The following is a 21,846-nucleotide window of genomic DNA, read 5'->3' as shown; positions in this document are numbered from 1 at the left end:
TATTTGTTTGTTTGCACGGCTTGCTGCCATTTTGTTTCCACAAATGCACCCGATATTTCTACGCCAACGCACAACAAACACTCGAGCTGCATATACAGTTGCCTATAGTTGCATACGCTTGAATTCAATATAATTTATTTAGTTTATTTCCGTCACAGATATAATAATGTTAGTTGTTTGTTATAAATAAATACTGGCAACACTTGCAAACATTGAATATGATACATATGCATGTAATTCAGTACATTTTGATATAATATTGGACATATTTTCTTAAGCACCAGTCCGAAAGACGTGTTATTCTGGTTGCCTACGATGAGTCTAACAATAAATTGTTCCTCTACGAAATTTCAGTTGAGAATGAAACTTTACATTGATATTTTTGATATTTATGTAAGATTGTCGCAAGTGTCATATTGAAATATGTATTCTTCTTATTAATACAACACTACCACGTCGCGTATATGCATATTGGGTTGCATAGTATAACTTAAATAATCTGTACATTGTACATCATTACAACCATGTCGATTTTTCCAGTTTCTAAGTTTAGCATTTAGCACAATACTGATATTGACAGTTGTTTTTTTTTGTTGTTAAGTTTATTTTGTTATAAAATCGAATAAATACGAGTAATGAGTACTAGCACACAGTGTCGTCACATGTTATGAACGGTAGCAAATACGAGCGTGTATGTTTGGTGTTAATGTATGTGAGAAAAAATAAAATGGCGGCTTTGGTGTAAGTAGCTACTTTTGATTTCTCTTAATATGTCACTTAATAAATTGCTTATAGTTTGGTGTAGATTTTAAGTAAGTTACATCAAAATTGAAAATAATTGGAATGTCGAGGAATGTGTATAAGGTTGCATATGTTAAGTTGACATTATATTACGGTTATGTATGTTTACGAAATGATGCAAGAGTTGCGTTTGCCATGACGATCGCGCAGCTGTTGAAGATGTTGCAGCTGAACGGCGGACGGGATGACAGCTGACGAGGGGTTATGAGAGGCCGGAGGCGGCGCCGGATGCGACGGCAATGATTGCCGTCGGCGTCGACGCAGGGCCGGACTGAGATTATATTTTACCTTCGCCTGTACAAGCAACTCTTTGAACACCTTGCTCACGTTGATGTTGTCCTTGGCGGATGCTTCCACGAAACCATTTTCCCATTCAAGTGTTGCTGTTGTTTCCGTAGTACTTGTATCAACCTTTAAATTAAAACATACATAATATCACACATTGTAAAATTTGTGTATATTTGGTTGCCTACCTCACGATTACCAACCATATCCACTTTATTACCGACAATCACGATAGGAACAGCAGTGCCCCCTTTGATTTCATGTATCTGATCTCTCAACGTGCGTACTTCATCGAAAGTTTCAGCATTGGTGACATCATAGACAAGAATAAACGCATCCGCAGATGAAATAGACAACGCACGCATCGCTGGAAACTCATACGCGCCTGACGTATCCAAAATATCCAACATTAAATGCACGCCGGAGACATTAAAGTCGCTGTGGTGCATTTCCTCAACTGTGCGTTTGTATTTCGGCGAAAAGGTGCCGTATAAGAATTGTGTGATCAGCGATGATTTGCCGACTTTGGCCGAACCCATCACGACGATTTTATGCCGCACATTTGCCTCGCCTTTGTTGTCCAACGCTTCGCCCTCCTCACTCCGCTGCGATCTAATATTCAACACAGGTTTAGTCCTAAAGTTTGAGGTTATGTAAGGGTAGCTATTGTCAAGTTATACGTTTGTTTGCGTTGCTTGCATGCACACATCAAACATTTGCACGCACAAACATTTATTCTACGACATTCCTCAATAGTCCAATACACTGATTCTATGGATGACGTCACGCAAAACAAAATGGCTACAAAGGGAACTCAAAAACAGTTAACATTCAACATGATCCATCGAAGTAAACTTGACCAATTGATTAATTTTTGGATTATTTTGATTTGTTTTGGAGTTGATAGAGTTACTGATGATGATATTGATACTATTTTGGTTTTGATTTTTCGAGGTTAGGTACTTACACCATTCGCCTCGGGGAGCTGCGCGGCGTCCGCGGTGCTTTGACCGGGGCGGCCGCGCCGGGTACCGTTTCGGTTTCCGGTATGCTCTGACACCGCAGTGCCGCATTGAAACTGTGACGAGAGAATCAAACAGAGAACCAAACATTTTGGGTGCCACACGTACACAGCAGTTTTTTTTTTAATTAAAGTATTTCAGTACTGTTTAAAATCACATGACATTACTAATTTGACATTCATCATTCGCCATTCGTCATTCCTCACACTCATCATTCGCTAGTCGCTATCCATCTGTCAATAAATAATCTGCCTTCATATATAAGTAAGTAAAACTAACCTAGAAATTATGTACAAAATTTATCTTTGTTTTTTTTTTTGTTTAAATTTAATTTTTTTATTTAATTTTTTGTTACCTAGGCGGATGACTGCGTTCCTCATCGTCGTCCTTCATAAACGACGGCTGGAGGCTGAACCGCCGCCGGAATTGGTGGCGGCCCTTCATCTGATTCTTTCCGGGTGCCGCCACGATGAGTTTGAATCTGCAACCCAACATACATTCATTAATCAACACACAAAATTAGACTAAACTCAACGTATTATAACTTAGGCAACCAGTTATACACACACGTGGCACACATTTTAAGCCCACCTGTATACAATTCGTACAATTTACATTAATCACTGGCTGTTAGGTAAAGCACCTCGTAGATGGGTCATTTTGTAGCCTCAATTTCTCGCTGTGAAGACATAAATTTCACGTTAATCTCGTTTAGAGTATTCAATTAAGGTTAATGTGCGCTTGAGAAAACGGCGAACAAATTAGAATCTTCATTATTTTAAGCACAACAAGTTTGAAAACAAAAAACGCAAGAAAATAAAAAATGTATCAATTTGTGAGCGAGTTTTAATCACAATGAGATTGAAAATGTTTTTGTGCGTTGCGCGTGGGTGGAAACACGACACAAAGCCGTTAAATCTCTATCAGTAATGCTAATCTTGCGCTTTATTAGTTTATTTGCATTTGTTTCGAGGATTTATATTTCGGTTTCGATTTGGGCGGATTTTATCGGCGCCATTTTAACGCGTATTTTATGATTCTGTGTTACTTTTATCTTTAAATTAGATTCAAACCGATTAAAAACAAATCCAAACATTTTTCATGTATATTTGGTTGCCTAGAGTAAACTACGCCGTAAATGCATATAAACGTCATGTAATCTGCATAATTAGATATGTAGCGAGCGTACTCAAGTAAGCCCTTTGTCATTAGTTGGCTTTAGACCTTTCAATTGTGACTATCCGCCTTGAAACCGGACGCAAACTTTGCGATTTCCACGCTAATGCATTTATAATAGCAAGTTAAACTTAATAATAGGCAACCACTCCTACACACATCACATCACATTGTCGAGCTGTACGCACGCGAACTATATAACCGAAAATTTCACAAGTTTTGCAAACTCTAGGCAACCCAAAGTTCAATATTGTCAAACCAATGTAATTTATAATTTCCTCCGAGAGAGGTGCTCAAAGAGCCTACAGATGTGTATTGAAGGTGTGCGCAAGTAATTACGCAGCCGCGTTGCGGTTTCTTAATTAAATTCGAACTTTCCATTTCCATTTATTTCCGCCTCCCACTGCTTCCCAGGGCGAAAAGCCGATAATTTCACCTATAATTTACACGTTTTATCAGTCGTCGCTAAGAGGGAAATTTGTCTGGCATATTAATTAACGGTGATTAGCTTGTAATTTCGCATTTCAAACGTTGTTTGCAATTCCACTAATAATTAAACGTTTTAAATATAATATTGTCTACGTTTAAAGTGTTCTACTTTACTTTTGAAGTAATCAAATTGTATTTTGTTGCGGATTTTGTAAGAAAATCGTTTTTTTTTCTGTTTGTCGGCGGAGACGAAGTAAATTCACTTTAGATTGCGAGGGAAGTTATTCGCCCGGTCGCTTCGAGTTGCGCTCTGTCAGTTGAGTGTGTAAGCATTTCTGGTTTTAATTCGTGCGCGTTGTGCGCTCCGCGCGGCGAGATTGTTTCGGCGCGAACGAATTTTCATTAGCGCCACTTGTTGAGAGTGAGTGCTGAGTGCTTTCGCAGACACACTTCAAGTTGAACAAACAAATTTCTGCCTTTATTATTAGGTGAGGTACATGCACATTCTCATAGAAAGTGCATTATCATAAAATGCCTCTGCGTGTAAAACTTTGTTTTTATGTTTTCGATCAATTAACATCGAGTGGTGATATCAAACAACTTTAGTATTAGTAGATTTTATAGTCCTTTATAATATTTACCACATAAAACAAAATTGAACTCTCTAGTTATATTAGTTCAAAAGTTATTTAACTTTTTATTTTGTGTTTGAAGTTTTTTGTGTTACTTTCATGCTTTTTTTCATTTTTACACAAAAACTACAAAAGTTATTATTAAAATTTTTAGTAAATATTAATTTACATAATTTTACCTTTCTAATTATTTTTAAATCACTTCTCTACGATTAATATTAACAACGTTACAACATAAAAAAGTAAAATAAATATTTTTATACATAAAAAATGTAGTACAAGTTGCATACAGTTACGCCCCACACTCTACCAACTGTTACACTCTCCAATACAAGCAATACCAACAACAGAAACTAAATCACTAGACGAAATAGACGCAATCATGTCAATATTTGCGAGTAGTGATTACGTCCATTCAAATTCTCTAACGCGCCAACTCCCAACAATTGGATAATGAATGTTACACATTCCAGCGAGAGAGAGAGTGATTGTATCCCGGATTCACACCACCCTGGTCAACCCCCAAATGCACGCAACCACACTTACATACATTTCGCATTTTGCATCCACGTCTGCATCGGTCATAATTACAATTTGCATCACACATATCATTACACAGCGCAGCCACGCATGAACGCACGCAACGAAATCCAACAAAGCGTAATTGGATTAGCACCTTAATCATTTCAAGTGTAATACAAACAGAAACATAATTATTATTGAAATTACATGCATTATTCAAAAAATTAATAATATTTCAGCTTCAATCGCAACTTAAACATTGATTTAACCGGTTACACAACTTTATGCTTTAATTAAATATTACCAGAGCTGATGGAAAAGGGTAGAGATAATTATGCGAACTTAAAACTGGGTTAACGGTTATTCCGGCCTGGGCTGCAAGAGTACCAAAAGGGCCCAGAGTGTCGAGGGTGCTATCAAATCGATAAAGCAGAAAACTGTAAAACTCCGCCAACGTACAATCTCACACGGGCGTGCTTTGGCTTTACACTTGTGCTTATCGTGCTTGCTTCTTTCTTGAACTTTTCGAAAACAAGTTGTTGTTAAGCGAGTTAGTGTTGAAATGAAGTTGAAACACAATGTTGCAAACAAATCTCGAAAGTTTAATCAAGTTATAATCGCTTTTCCACATCGATGGTATGGTATGCAACCAACGTACCACGTTGTAAATTATTCCAAGTTGTTATTTTTCACTATATGCAACACAAAACACGTTTTACTTAAATAATTTAATAGTAAAACCTCAATTAGAGACGAGAATCTCTTCTAAATTATTAATAACACCATAACCTATATCTTTTGTGTTAAAATTAATTTTAAACCCGGCTAGACTTGTCTAGAAACGATAAGATACATTATGTTGACTAAGGTAATGATTAATTAGTGATTATTAATTAATTGGCAATTAGCGCCCGTAATTACTTGGCGTCTACGTGCAATGTTTGCGAATTGTGAGTATACGAGTACTTTGAGATCGTAATCGTAATCGTACGCGCAATGGTAATGATTTTGTGCGGCACAGATGCGCACCCACACGTCGCCGACAACGTTATTATGTCACTAATAATGCGTGATTATCACGCGTCATTGCGTCGAGGCGGCGGTGGCGGTTCGCGGCCGCCGCAAACGCGTTCCCGTTCCCGGTGCGCCCAGCGCCGGGAATTATCGATTCCCTTCTCACGCGATTACGCGACCGGAAGATGTGCAAAACGTACGCGATACACATTCACTGACTCAGACCGACGTGTTTTATCATCAATTCACATTCTGATCTTTTGTTCTAGTGGAATACTTGGATAGAAGTAGAGTAAGGTTAAAATAGCTGCAAAGTTATCTGAATATTTTACATAAATCATTATAACTTTAAAACTATCAAAGATAGGAGAACCATTTTTGAGTCAATTTGTAAGTCTGTATATGTTTTATAATTTTAACTTGAAATAATGTTTAATAAAATTAATTGTGGTCCGTAATTTATTATTAAAGTTTATTTAAAATGTTTTGTTCTGTTTTGAATTACTTTTGAGATTTAGGTTGATTTTCAAAACGTTATAACTCAGTTACTAAAAATCACAGAAATTTGACCAAAGTGTCATTATAAAGAGAATTTAATTCACTTTTAATACGCCAAATTATTATTAAGTAGCTTTTCTAGTTTTTGCATAATTAAAAAAAATGTAAATAGTTTAAATTTTGTCGCGTCTGAAATAAAAAAAAATTCAAACGCTTATAACTTCTAAACTAAAAGAAATAGAAACTAAATTTAAATTTCAATAGATAGATATTTATAAGAACTATAAACCACACTTTAAAAAAGAAATAAATAATTTATCATTTAATAGTTATCTTTAAAAAACCAAACTTTTATTTTTCATTCTTCCAACTTTTTTCTTTTTTGACCTTTAAATCGGGTTTAAAGTAATGTTTATTCAAGCTCTGAACATTTCCCGTCAGAAGTGGTTAAAGTTAAAGTATGACAACACATGGAGAGCCCAACCCCCATGGGAACGTAACACGATAGGGGACAAAAGGTGGCGAAAAGGTAAACATCGATTAAAATACACGCATAGGCCGGTGTGTAACTTCCACAAACCCCCTCTGAAAGCTGATGTAAACCTGTAAATTCTGCACCGAAAATAACCCCAACACACTCCGGGCAACACAAAAATAGCTCCGCCAGTATTTCGACATTTTTCTAAGCGTGAAAATTACCCCTCCAGAGAGAAAACGCCGGCGAGAAAAATCGAAAGTATATGATTCGGATGATAATGAACTTTAGCAATATTGTGCGTGCGTTGATTTTCCACGCGGTGTAGCGTAAAGATATCGGTATTATTTTAGCGCGTGCCTGAGGAAAACTGATCACAGTTCAAGGTCCTTAAGGGTGTCATTTAAGTGATGGACAATGGATATTAAAGGCGTCATGAAGCAACATAGCGGCGTATAGCGCCTAGGGTTGGCTCGGTATTAACGTATCCATTACACTTGATTGCGTTATATTAATGCGCTTAATGCTTTAATAATGCTATTATCAGGTTACGAAGATTAATACCGATACAGTATACACAAGCAACACTTAACTTCGTCAGTAAATTTACTCAATTTGGAAAAGTTTGAGAAAACTTTGTTTTCTTTATATTTCTGCTAAAATACTTGATTAAATTACACTAAAATTTAAAGAATTGTTAATAATATTGTTAGGAATCTAAATTTATCAAAAATTTAGTCGTTAAGTATTCCTTTTGCGAGTTAAAAACACTTTTATTCTGTATTTATATTTTTAACTAGCTTTAACCCGCGTCTTCGCTCGCGAATATCTAAAATAATAAAGTTGCTTCCGTACGCGTCTGTAGTCACAGAAGAAGTAACAATGAAGTAGAATGGCGGGAAGTTTAAAATGGCTGAAAGTATAGTCTATGGAAGTATAGTGTACAGTCTCCATAGTGTAGTCAATTGGATTTGATGTTGACGTAGCTGTCGGTAATACAGTGTGATAATACAGTGTGATGGTACTATAGTACTTAGGTTTGAGCTTCATTGCTGGAATGCTAGATGGCGTTAAAGTAGTCAAATAGCCAGATGCAGAAGAATTATTGGCTAAACAATTTCTTTATTTTATTTCAAAAATATTTTTTTTATTAAATAAAAAGTAGCCTATAACCATTCGGGGACTACTAAGAATATGTGTACAAATTTTCATGATGATAGGTTTAGTAGTTTTTGCGTGAAAGTGTAACAAACATCAGGACTTTCGCATTTATAATATTAGTAGGGATTCTCATAGTGTATGCAACCATGTATACATAGAAGCAATACTAAGATTTTTATTTTTTTAATTTACTTTTTTTTATATTTCGGTGTTTTTGCGATTGTGGGAGCAATATTTAATAAAATATTACCAAAATATTAACAATAGTCAACAATAGAAGTAAGTTAGAAGTGTTAGAAGTATGTATTTTCAAAGATTTTTCTCATAAAATATTCTGTTTTCAAGTTATATCCAAGTCATGTAACATATGCAACCACATTTACAAAGAAACACCTCATTGACAAAAATCTTCTGTATCTCAAATTTCTTTGATTCTTTTTGTTTGTGCTATTACGAGAGCACTTCCCACTCACTAAAATTCGCCGACACGTGTGTGGCTTAGACACGATGATCCAATTCGGCACGTTTGCGTGTTTTTTCCGGCCCAGCTCGCGTGTGCGCCACAAAGTGGTGAAATGTTTACTCTCATCACAATTGCCTTAATAAAACGTTCGGCGTCGGCTCATACACGATACGAATCGCGTCGAAAGTTTTCGGGGAACGAGGGAAAACAAGTAACACAACTTTTGACATGTGTTGTGCTTGATGTTCAACCCACAGACAAGAAAATATAGAAAACAACTTCAAAAATCAGGTAATTTAACAGAAAAAAGGTTTAATTAAACAAATAGCGTCTTAATCTTAAAAATATTAATAAAATTAGATTTCTATATTATAGATGAAATTATTTTTTATATTTACAAAAAAAATCATGTTTCTATCGGTTTTAGTTTCAGAGATATTAAAGTTTTTACATTTTGGTGGAGGCGCCACTCGAAAAAATCATTTTCTGAGTAAAATAACAAAAAAATGCAAATATGTAATATAATACAGTTAAAAATATATTAAAATCGACTTTGTCGTTATATGTGTAAAATGAAAATGTGCAAAATACGTGAAAGCAAATGCCAACCGTTAGACAAAATCCACCTCCAACTTAAATAAATCCAAAGGTAAACGCAAACATCTCCATCTGCATCATCTCCAACGTAAACCAACGCCGAGCAGCGTCTTCCACCCTCGAGATTTACAAGGATGGATGCGGATGCGTTCCGAATATTCCGCAGGCGAAAACAACGCCTTCGAGGGATGAAATAGTAAATCATCTCTTCGTCTCAGCTGCAAAGCACACCTCGGCAGCATCAGTCCTTCTCATTTCTCGTACCGCACATCCCAAGATCCCGCTCGTAACCGGATGGTATCACTTGCACCTGCTATTATAACCGGAGTATTAAGTAAAGTAGTAAACTAGTGTCGGCGGAGGCAACAAAGAGCGCACTGGAGCAGAAATCACTTAGCCACGATCACAGGAGACGCAAAGGTAATTCAAGGACAGGTAAAGAGGTAAATTCTTAAGAAAATACTGCAGCTGTGTGGGATATTTATTTCTACGATTTGTTTTAAATTATTTATTGTTGGTAAAAGTGAGAGAATTTATATTGTAATTATTAGTGTTTGTTTTTGTTGGTTAAATGTGTTGATTACTTGGTGCGTGGCCAAATAGCAAGCGTTTAGTTGAAATTGCGCGACGCGTTGCCAAATTACTGCATTGCTTGCGATCACGAGTTGATTAGAGTTCATTAGTAATGTTTACCTCAGTTATGACGGGAATGTTCTGCGTTTTGCTTTCATCAGGGAGCTGTGATTACTGTGAATGTTCCAAATTGTGTAAATGCCCGAAATAGTTAACATTAACATACGCCCAACTTTGGATGCTAAACTTTGTTTTTGTTGTGAATTTATATGAAATTTTGCATTTCATTTTCGACACAATATATTTAATGTTATAACTTAGTAAGTATATCAATAGACAGACAATCCCTACTAATATTATAAATGCGAATGTCCTGATGTTTGTTACACTTTCACGCAAAAACTACTTAACCGATCATCATGAAAATTTGTACACATATTCTTAGTGGTCCCCGAATGGTTATAGGCTACTTTTTATTTAATAAAAAAAAATTATTATTTAAATAAAATAAAGAAATTGTTTAGCCAATAATACCTCTGCATCTGGCTATTTGACTACTTTAACGCCATCTAGCATTCCAGCAATGAAGCTCAAACCTAAGTACTATAGTACCATCACACTGTATTATCACACTGTATTACCGACAGCTACGTCAACATCAAATCCAATTGACTACACTATGGAGACTGTACACTATACTTCCATAGACTATACTTTTAGCCATTTTAAACATCCCGCCATTCTACTTCATTGTTACTTCTTCTGTGACTACAGACGCGTATGGAAGCAACTTCATTATTTTAGATATTCGCGAGCGAAGCCGCGGGTTAAAGCTAGTTTTTTATAAATTAAAAGTATTAAATAGATTTTTTGAAAAAAAATCTTTTTTACTTTTTCCATGGTTTTAAGACATAAAAAGTGGTAATTTAATCACGGACGGCCAAGGTCATGACTAAAGTACTTTAGTCTCAGGTTGGAGTTTGCGTCTCCCATGTATTTATAACCATTTATAACACATTTCCCAGTAGTACACGAAAAAGCGCGAAGTTTTAAAATAAAAAGTTTAAATACAAAAACTCAACGTGGAAATAAAGTGAAAGTAGAAAAAATACGCAAGGAACACGTCACTAAACGTGGTTAAAGTGCCGCTTAGCGCACTTGATACTTAATATACTATTTTCTTTATTATTTTTTATTATTAATTATTATTATTTATTATTTTGTTATAAAACATGAAATTGTCTGCAATTAGAAGTAAATGTTATTCTGTTAAGTAAATAATACACGACATTATTATGATATTGTAATATTATTATTACTGTAATATTATTGCGGTCAGTGTTTATTTGATCAAAGCAACAATTACAATTAATAATTTAATCTAATAACATTAACTCACAACAAAGACACACAAATTTTATTAAATATTGAATTATTTCTATCAAAATAATTTAAAATAGATATAAACAACGAAATAGTTTAATTTTTAATAAAATATTCTTGATTCCCAATTTATGTCTTGACGAGAATAAGATTTTTCGAGCGAATTTTCCCGAGAATGCGCCGCGCTGACTTTCGCCGTTTTCCCGAACGAAAAGCTTAGAAACGGAGACTCAAAGCACTAACCGACTTCTTCGCCGGAAGAAAAATGACGGCAGTTGTTTGCCGTGAGAGCTGTTTGAGCAAAGCCGGAAGACAAAATGCCGGCGAATGTCAACAGACAGATATTGCACGGCGCGTTCGTTTTCCTTTTGTATATTACATTACCGAGTCCCCTTTTTATTTTATTCTGCTTCCATGCTACTTTACTCGTATCTCCGGCAGTATAAAACTATTTTACTTGTTGCCGAGGATATACGATAAGTATTAAACTACAGTAAATCGTACAGTAAATTCCAATTTCTAATATAAAATATTTTATTTTATTGCGTTTTATTCTTATGGTAAAGAAAAAAACGAATTTTGAAGTAATAGGTAATTATAAAAAGTTGTTTAAAAGTAGAATTTTTAAAGGGAGTAGACTGGAAGAAGAAGTTTACCTTTAACCTTTAAGTTTGAAGTTTTAAGTTAAAGTATCAAAAGGTTTTAAAGTTTTAAATAATGATGATGATACTCTAAGAAGTTTCTTTGAGTTATAGTTTTTGTGTTGGGAATTTCTTTGTTGGTTTTTTGTTTTGTTGTTGTTATTGAGCGGAGAAAAGTGAATCAAAAGTGGCTTTGCATGCAAATTGTCAATATCTCTATTCTCGGCTGATGTCAGTTCGACAAGTTTGAATGAAACTTGAAGGTACTTAGAAGTTTTTCTCTCAACGACGTCTCGGCATATTTGAATAAAAATGTATAAACAAAAAGTAAACAAAGAGAAAACCAAATTTATTACTTTTAAAGGAGATTTGTGTCATTTTGAAATAAACTTGTTATTTAAAGGTTAAAATTTAATTTTTAAAGTAAATTTATTGAAAATTTCCAGAAAATTAAAAAAAAATAATGTTTTTTCATTAATTTTATTAATTTTTCAGTATTTAAATGTAAATTTTAATAAATATTTACTGGTAATATTTTAGGCTACAATATTTACAATCCGTATCAACAAAAATCACGTTTCTATCTTTTATAGTTGCAAAGTTATCGCATTTTTTTATTTCCGTGAACAAAAAAATTTATATTTTTATTCTCTCGCAATTCACATTTCAACAACAACTCACATATATTATTCCTTTTGTATTTCAAATATTTATTAAATTCTCTTTTTAATAACATCTCCACAAACATGTTTTATATTTTAATATTATTTATTAAAAGAATTAATTAAAGTATATAAAAACTTCAACATATTGTCAAACAGAAAAAAATTTCCAACAAAATTCAATTTTTCCCGCTTTTGATCGATTTATTACTCTCATATGAATGATTCAAAAGCGACAGAGCCTGGAAAAGCCGATTGCCACACTGCTGGATTAATCGCTTGATATAGCAACGCACATTATTGTACGCGTATTTTATTGAAGAGCGTACGTGCACGAAGCTAATTAAATTTGTTTTCGCCCGTTTCGCCATCGCTCGAACCCAAACCTGAATGGTAACGACGAAATAAAAAAGCGAATGAAAAAAATAATAAAATAAAATTGTATCCGAATGCAATTTACGACTGAATGCAGAATGGCTATCAGTTTTGAATGTAGCAGCATAGGCGTATGTTTAATTTACTCATTTGGAATAAATTGCGCTGTGGAATGTAGAAAATTGCGATGCAAAGTGGTAATTTAATGCGTCATTGGATTAATGCAAAATTTAAATAGAATTATCTTGCTACTATTTCAATACCTACATATTTCGCTGGGTTTCATTATGGCCATTCATTAAAATGTAACTAATTCCAATTATCTACATTATTGGATCATTACATTACATTTTACTGCACCATGAGTAATTAATCAAATTATATTTTATTTTATTTCAGATATATGATAACATTTAATGTATTTTACAAACTGTTATTATGATATTATTATATCGAGGTGTCGTTACATCGAAAAACAACACGTAATCAAATTTTGGAGTTTTTAAAAGTTTTTAGTTTAAATTCGCAGGTTTTATGAATTTTTTCATGAAAAAAATTGATTTTATGTATTTTTGAACAAGTTATGCAACTTTATAACCACAATAATTATAAAAATAACCAAATATTGTGATTTTATGAAAATAGGCAACTGTTTATTCTTTGTAAGCTGCTTATAAACTCAATTACTCTTGTAAAAATGCCGGTAAATATTTTCTGAAGTCTACATATGAATTTCTTGTCGCTCAGTTGTATTCACTTGTGTTATGTTTAAATGATTTTCTAGTAACGCAACGTGCACCCCAACAAATTAGCTGAAAAATCGTGCTTAAGTTATAGAAATTTGCATTGCAATTTGTAGGGATGTTGGAATCATAATTACAACAATATTTCAAATGTTACCATCGATGTCATGTCTTTGAAAAAATATTCTAGCTCATAATTTCTAGAAATAAAAATATTTTTCGTCGTTACACAGAGAAACTGTAACGCTATAACAAAAAAATTAATATAAACAACCAAATTATTCTTATTTTATTTTATGGTCGTTTAATCAGCAACATTATACATGAAAATTTATCTAAAAGTGTTTGTTAATGACTTGAAATTAATTTAACTTCCAGTCTATTACTGATAGTCTGTAAAATTGAGGTTAAGACCAACCAAAGTTTTAATGATGCGGCTTACACTTCACAAACTCTTTTCTAGACTCTATTCTCACGTTTATGTCTAAGTACACCTATCTGCTGTGCTTTGATGATACTTTGATACTTTGATAAAGCTTTAACAGCTTCTGCGTGCAACTCATCTTCCCACGGCGCGCAATTTGCAACTCGCGATTGGCGCCTTTTCAATAATCAAACTTTAGCCTTGAAACGCTTAAAACCTTCGAGTGCGCGAGCTGTGCAAGCTCTCAAAGCGTGTCTGTTAGACTACTCGTGTGGCTTCGTTTGTTTCCTTTGTCTTTCGTTATTTACTCTTGTGATGTGTGCGGCGTTTTGTATTTCGAGGTCTATAAGTAGCGTACTATTACCTTCTCTTTAACAGAAAGGAAGAAAAGCGTAGAGGACGATTAAAGAGAGGTTAGGTGGCATGGCAACTGGTGTATAACTGGTTGCATAAATTCAAACTATGAATTTAAAAGAATTAATTAAATCTTCTGGATTATTTCATGTTTCAATTTGGTTTATTGCGATAATATAAAGTTTATAGACTAAAAACACCTAAAAGAGTAATAATTCTCATTTATAGCCATAAAAAAATTAACGATGCAATCCAAACCACCATTCACTACCTAAACTTAGTCAATATTAAAGTTAGATGTTAATTTTCTGCTTACAATTCGTTTTTCTTGTTTGCAGCGAGCGTAGGCCGGAAAATGCCAGCAGACAGTCAACGCACTCGCCGGAAAAACACCCACCACCACAACAATGAATGCAAAAACGTAAAAAACGCGTCTTTCGAACCCACCACGACGAAATCAACAGAAAAAATAAATGAAGAATGATGAAAGAAAGAAAAAAACCAAACGACGAGATAAAACCTGAAAACATCGGGGAAATTAAGTGTTGTACCAAAAGAAGTATTAATTATCTCGTACATTTCCATTCAAAAACAAAAAAATATATAAATAAAAGAAAATTTAATGTGATGACTTATTTTGCTTAAAAATCATTTTTTAAATTATTTTACATTAAAATTTTCAATATTTTCCTGATGTTTTAGTAGTATTTTCTTATTTTAGAAAGAAATCTACTTACTTCACCACAAAGTAAAGATTTACAAAGTAAAGTAAAGCATAAGAGCATAAATTTGAATGACTTGACCTTTCGAACATCAACATCTCCGATCGTTCACCGTTCGCAACGTTCGCAATCAAATTCAAACGCGAACGCGCAACGCATTTGAATATAAATTACTTTCGAGTTTCAGTTTCAGTGCGTTTTTGGTTGCGGTTTTATTGTTCCACCATTTACTCGCGCCGCATTAAAATTCAGCGTGGCGTAATATAGGCAACACACAATACTTCACAAAAAACACATAACCCAATCCAAAATAAAAAGTTAAACACAATGCATCAGCGATTTCAGAGTTTACGGATCAATATATATGCCTGCCGGTGCAAAATCAGCCATTTTGAATTTAGCACCTATCCGCACGAGTGTCCTAGACATTTAAATTGCGGTAATAAATCCAGCCGATAAAAGCAGCAAGCAGGCGTAATGCGAACGTTGGTCCTTCGATAAGGATAACCTGTTGATGGGAATGACCTGCCGGATTTTCACCCTCCACGAAAAGACAAAGGATCACTAAATTCTTGAATTTCACAGGATAATTTACGAAGGTGTTGAAAATAATAGTGACAATATAGACAAAATTTGAGGTTAAGGTCAAGTTGAACCAAATCACACTCTCAATCTTATCCTAGTCTTAGTCCTGGAAAGGATAACGATCTTTTTCACTCGTGTCGCGTCGCACTATGCCGCATTATATCTACTCTTGTACCTTTAGTTCCTTAGTTCTGCCTCCCAGCGCACATGCAAAGGATCCTCGAAATTTCGTCCTGCAATCCAGGACCCGAATCCAGAACGCTCCCAGCTGAATTCAGGCTGGTCGGAGTTTGGCCACGGGGCTTTCATTCGTGTTCGGGTCGCGTTACGCTTGTCCTTTATCTTATTTATTTGTCCTAGCAGCGCACATCCTCGAATGCTTATTATGTTTGCCAGATGTAACCTGGCCACTGTTTGTATGGAATATTCGTGCGCTTTGATTACGTTTTCTTGCAAATTTACAGCAAAAATATTTAAATTATTTCGGTGTTTTTGGGCGTTTAAGAGTATCCTTTGAGTATTTATTTCATTTGAGGGATTTTACGTGCGATTCGTCAAGTTGGACGAGTTTTTCATGGGTTTATTCAAGAATAATTAATGTTGTTAAGGGACCAGACGGGATACAAAGCAAAGTGAGACGTAAAAATAATGATAAAATGGTGGTAACATAACCTCAAACGTTTTCAATGCTTGAATACGTCTGGAAAATCTCTTTAAGCAATTTGAATTTGAATATTTGCTTGAAAACACTTCAATGGAAACGAAAATGTTTATATTTTTATAATTTTTATAATTTTTGTTTATTTCTTCATTAAACAATTAAGAAAATGGTATTTTCTTGTTTACTTTAATGTAATTTACTTTAAGATTGTAGATATCGATTTTCCGTTGTTTTCTTTTTTGTTTCATTTTGATTCACGTCCTTTTTTTACACTTTATCTCTTTACAAATACTCGTTATTTGTCTGGAGGGCGAACGGGAGACCAAAAGCTCCCGGAAAACTCCCGCATGTCGCCGGTGGAGGAACAATAGGGGACTGAGCTCTGTGTGGGTGGTCAACAACTCGACAGGACCTCGTAAATAAAGGAATTAAAGAAGGGATAATTAATCATCTTACAAATCCAAGTATAAACTTACTAAAACAAACATAACCTATATTAGAGATAAAAATAAAACAAAAATTTGTTATTTTTGAGGTTATATAATGGCTGGTTTATAAATAATTTGAAAAAACATCATGCGCATGCGCGTAGGTCTTTAATACTTTAAGGAAACATTTAATTTTAAATTTTTTATTAAAACATTGTAAAACAATTGCGTATTACTTCAAAAAATCAATTTATATGAACTTGAATTTTTCATGTTCAATTAAACGAGTCCATCAGCAAAGATTTTATTATTTATTGCTTTCTTAGACTGATCCCAACCGGATCTAACCAACAAATTGATTTCACTCGTACCATTCCTTTTATTTCGTCCATTTTTTTTTTTGGTTTTAGTTCGATTTCAATTATCAAGACGAGCCGAGCAGCTTCAAATCTCAAATATATTGCAATACCTGCGAAACCGACGAATCCGGTGCAAAGCATTCACAGCATTCGAAACCTGCAATACTTGCAATACTTTTATCTGCAATAAAACGCGTGCGGTAATAAAACGCAATAAAATGCCCTTCGTCTCTTTTACAATTTCAGCACCGTTCGCCCTGAAACGAAATTACGACGTCAAGACTTTCATTCGAAACAAATAAATACCCTAATACTCTAATAATTCCTAATCGCAAATGTATTAAGACTTTTTTGTGTTTTATATTCTTTAAGATGTAAATAACAGTGGTGTACGTGCGATTGTGTGCGTATAAATCGAAAAGAAAAGTTTAAGAAGCGTAAGTGGGTAATAAATCGCCGATTGGACGAGCGACGCGCGCGCCATTCTGTTTTATGGATTTTATAATGGTCACTGGAGGGAATCGATAAAGTTTAATAACATTTCAATGAATAACGACCCACTTCAGAAACAAATTAGAACAATACAATGTAATATTGTTGTTTTGGTTGCCTATAACACAAAAAAAATGGTACGACATGTGTTATATATTAGTGTATAGTTGGTTGCTGTGGTGTTTGACATCTGGCACGTAGTATCAGTTATCGAGCGGTTTTCGTTGCGTTTCGGCAGGTACGTTAATCCCAACTCAACAATAACACACGAACGCGCTGGCCGGAAACTCGGAAAAGTCGACAAATTCACGCAACTGCCGCAAAGTTGCCTAACTCGAGAGAAATCCTCGAGCGCGAGTGAACAAACGAACAAAACGCCACGTTTAGTTTATTTTGGTTTAGTTGCCGTGCTATCAGCAACAGATTCGTCCGCAACACAAATAACGCACGCGTAATCTACAATTCCAACAATACTGCACCAGTTAGTTATGAAACTAGGAAATCCAAAGGGGAATTAATATGAATAAACAACCCTGTTAGATAAATACGCATCCAGAATGTGAAAAATGTTATAGACAACCAAATATACAAATATACATTCAATTCTCGTGAAGTTTTCGTGCCGCTGACGTATGACTTTTCTTATTTTCCAATTCACGTCATCTCCACTCGCGAAATGTCAGCCAAAATGCTTGCGAATAAATCCTTCGCGTGGATGCGCGCGAATAAATCACATCCAGAGATTCCCGGCCATGACGAATCGAATAAAATCTGAATCTCCCACGCGTTTTTATCGCGTCCGTGCACATTTCGCACGTCCATTTCTAAGCGTTATTCGTGTAGTCATGCATATTCGGTTGCCTATGTATAAGTTACACAATCCTATTTTGTGTATTTCAGGGTTTTTTGTTGTGGTTGGCGCTGTTGTCTGTCGAGATGTATATTTTATGAGTTTTTTCATGCTGCCCGGTTGTCGAAAGGGATTGGATATTGATGATGTGCACTACTCGATACACGTGAAAATCGAAATGCAAAACAAATCCAAACGGAAATTGTAGGAAACGCGGCGAGAAATTGATGAGTGCAACGACCTAACCTAGAATAACCAATAGTGCATTGACATATTGATTTTTACCTAACAAAACACATTGTATATATAATATAAAGTTGAGTAATTAACTTAGTAGCTGAGCAATTTGACATTTAATAACATATTTCCAATGAGTGGTGTTTGACTATTTTTCTTCGCGCTGTGTTCCAAGTGTTTACATTCCTTTTTCGGAATTTTCCCCGCGTCGCTTGATTAAATTTTCCCTTCCTCAAGGGGGCGCACACGTCTCCGCCGTGTTGGGCGCGTCGACGTCTGGCTCACTTCCGCCCCCTACCGATGTTTAATTCAATTTACTCGCCAAAGTAATCGCATTGGCACTACCACAACCAACTCTTCGGTAAAGTTCATGTAACTGCATTGGAATTTTGTGTACGTATACATTTTTCTATATTTACGGCTCTGTTCTCTTTTAAGAACACTTTATTTAGTTAATATTTTTAAAAAAAGTTTTTAAAGCGTTGTACACTCAATATTTCATCGCCCACCATGTTTTAAAATCCTTTAGTCTTCATCAAAGTAAATTAGTTGTCCGCAGTAATTAATAATATTCCATATTTCTATTTACATTTACTCTAGGCCACCCAAATAACAAATTTGAATATAAATGGAAATACCTACATCCATTTATTTATTTAATTGAAATATTTATTTATTGTTTTTCGTCGAAATATATTTATTTTATTTATGTGTATATCATTTTTAGTTGAAAGTCGTGGAGTGCACAAATTGTAAATCATTAGTGAAGTTGATTAAAACCCAATCCAAAGCTAACCTCACTCGAGAGCTCTGATGTTCGCAGTGAGTTTATCTCGACGAAAGTAATTTCGAAATAAACGGTCGACAGTTTAATTGAACTCCGTCCTGCTACTACAATTTTTTTTATTTACCTCAACTCGCCCTCCATGTTTTTTTTGCCTGCTATTTTCTATTTTAACTCATATATATGCTACGTGTGCAAAATAACTGCTGCGGGGCACAATTTTGTACGCAATGCGACCGATTTGATTTGGTTTCAGCGCGGCATATTTTTTTAACCTCAATTTGCAATTACAAATGTTTATGATGTCAAAGTTGTGCGTTTTTTTAGTGAAATATTTGACTGCATTGTGTTTTTTTGTTCGTTGTGTTATAAATTATGCTTTTTAAGACAAGTGCTCGAAGCGTATTGCAGTAGACGCGTTAAAAATGAAACACGACGCCGGAGAACACTTCAAGTGGGAATATTCTGCCGCATAACCGGAATTAATTCGCACATGAGCGCACGGAAAGTGCCGCAATAAATATAAGTTATCTTCTTGTTGTTGTGTTGCAAGTTGGTAGTTGGGTTGCATAACTTTTGGATGCGTAGAGTATTTCTAAACGACTTGAAACTAAAATTAATAGAAAAACCTGAGAATATTAAACGTTTTTCAATCAAAGCAGGAAATTGAAATGGGATTAGTAACGTCTGGCGGGTCCGCCATGTTGGAACTTAATTTACACGCTGTGCTGCGTTTGAATATTTAACGGTATAATCTCCGATGATATCGGCGAGCATCGGGGCGTGCTACAGCGCAATGCTGGATGACAATTAAGCGATCACTTGTCGTAATTAACGTCCCAACGGCACGTACCGTCTCAGCGATGACGATTCATGCGATTTGTGCCATTCCATCGAACTGATTTGCATTTCGTAACATCTAGGCAACTTTATGTTCATCTATATTGATGCATAATTCCACATTGGAACATTTGACATTTGTGTAAATATGGTTGCATATGTTAACATTTTATAAATTAAATTATTCAATTTAATAAACTTTTACTTTTAACCTAAACGCAAACTTTTTAATTTAAACATTTTAGTTTGACGAAAAATAAATTTCATTAAACGTTTCAAATTATAAATTATTCAACGCTCACGTTGATTATGTATGGTATAAATGAAAACACAAAAAAGTTGTGTAATAAAAAATGTCATCAAAGTTTTATCTCTGTATTCGCTACAATCCGCGTAATTTTATCTTGGCGTTGAAGCAAGCAACTTTAATTACACGCGCAGTGACGTCGCAATAAAATGTAACCGCTCAAAATGGACGCGAGACAAAAGCAAACTAGCGCACACAAACAAAAGAAAAGTTTACAGTGCTAAATGTATAAATTAAAGTGCAGCGCACAACGGGTTGCATACGTGGGCATTTCAAAGTAATCTAAAACCAAACATATACGTAACTTTACGCGCAAAGTAATTAATTTGTTGTTGTAGGTTATGTTGACTTAACCTACGTCAACATAATCCAGCCGTAATTATTTAATACGTACAGTTAGCAACACAATATTTGATTAATTTCACATAATAATTAGAGCGTATTAAATTCAATTCTGTGAGAGACAGAAATGAGAAAAATTTTATTGTATTTTGGGTTGCCTAGCGTAACGTAATCTAAGCGTATACCGAGTTTGATGAAACTTTATTACCACGAAGGTGACACGGGCAGCGCTTTCGCGTTGTGTAAGGTTTATGTAGATTTGCGTATAATTAATTGTTTTTCGCCCACGTCTCACGTTACGCAGCCACTGCCGCTTGTGCATGGCGAGACCAAGTTCGATTCTAATTAAGCATGACTTAATTTATGAATTAAGGACAAAGACGAGATACATGAGAATTATTGTTTGTAAAATTAATTTTTCTATGTTGGGATTAATTTTAAATTAATGCGCATGCGCAGTAAAAAAGTAGGTGGAGTAAAATTTTAAAAAAATAGACGAAAACACTTTTACTGTTCATTATTCAATTTTTCTATATTAAAATTAATTTTTTAAATAAAATATTCTTTGTAAAGCTACTGCGCATGCGCAGTACAAAAATAGGCGGAGCAAATTTTAAGAAAAATATAGAAATAAATAATACTGGTGTTTATAATAAGAATTTTTTGATTTCAGAGTAACTTTTAGATTGATGACGAATTAAATTATTATTTTAAGTCTGCTGCGCATGCGCAGTACGAAAGTGGGCGGAGCAATTTTGAAAAAATAGAAATAAATACTTTTGCTGTTTATAATTAGATTATTTCTACATTAAAATAATTTTAAATAAACTATTCTTTGTAAAGCTACTGCGCATGCGCAGTAAAGAAGTAGGCGGAGCAAAATTTCAAAAATCTTATAAAATAATACTCACCGTAACTTTTTCTTCAAAAATTCTTCCTGATAATGAATCCAATAAATTCGACGCACAATTATTTAATAAATATTTTAAATTTTTATATTTTAAACAAT

General features: G+C 34.5%; 1 protein-coding gene across 2 annotated transcripts; it reads right to left on the bottom strand.

Annotated features, from left to right (window-relative positions):
- Nucleotides 1–118: 118 nt before the first annotated feature.
- On the bottom strand, nt 119–21,823 carry LOC135793641 (ras-related protein Rap-2a-like). 2 transcript variants are annotated; one of them, XM_065304670.1, is made up of 5 exons: nt 21,749–21,823; nt 2,464–2,589; nt 2,054–2,164; nt 1,275–1,698; nt 119–1,212 (listed from the first exon to the last, which is right to left on the bottom strand). In XM_065304670.1, the coding sequence occupies exons 2-5, from the start codon at nt 2,550–2,552 to the stop codon at nt 907–909; spliced, it is 930 nt and encodes a 309-aa protein (XP_065160742.1). In that variant the 5' UTR covers nt 2,553–2,589; nt 21,749–21,823; the 3' UTR covers nt 119–906. The 2 variants fall into 2 exon arrangements, with proteins under 2 accessions (XP_065160742.1, XP_065160743.1); XM_065304671.1 differs by lacking the exon at nt 2,054–2,164.
- Nucleotides 21,824–21,846: the final 23 nt, after the last annotated feature.

The sequence above is a fragment of the Atheta coriaria genome, unplaced genomic scaffold (genome assembly GCF_025399875.1).
Source record: "Atheta coriaria isolate IRGN ID8LTWV9N9 unplaced genomic scaffold, Caltech_Dcor_3.1 hic_scaffold_6_pilon, whole genome shotgun sequence".
NCBI classification, from domain to species: Eukaryota; Metazoa; Arthropoda; class Insecta; order Coleoptera; family Staphylinidae; genus Dalotia; species Dalotia coriaria.
This window is presented reverse-complemented; position numbering and strand designations above follow the sequence as displayed.

What these genes read in the sequence shown, in the direction of transcription:
- LOC135793641 (XM_065304670.1), bottom strand. Translation starts at nt 2,552, where the DNA reads ATGAAGGGCCGCCACCAATTCCGGCGGCGGTTCAGCCTCCAGCCGTCG. An exon ending in GAACGCAGTCATCCGCCTAG is followed by an intron (nt 2,165 to 2,463) that starts GTAACAAAAAAT and finishes CTCTCGTCACAG; the next exon opens with TTTCAATGCGGCACTGCGGT. An exon ending in AGCTCCCCGAGGCGAATGGT is followed by an intron (nt 1,699 to 2,053) that starts GTAAGTACCTAA and finishes GTTGAATATTAG; the next exon opens with ATCGCAGCGGAGTGAGGAGG.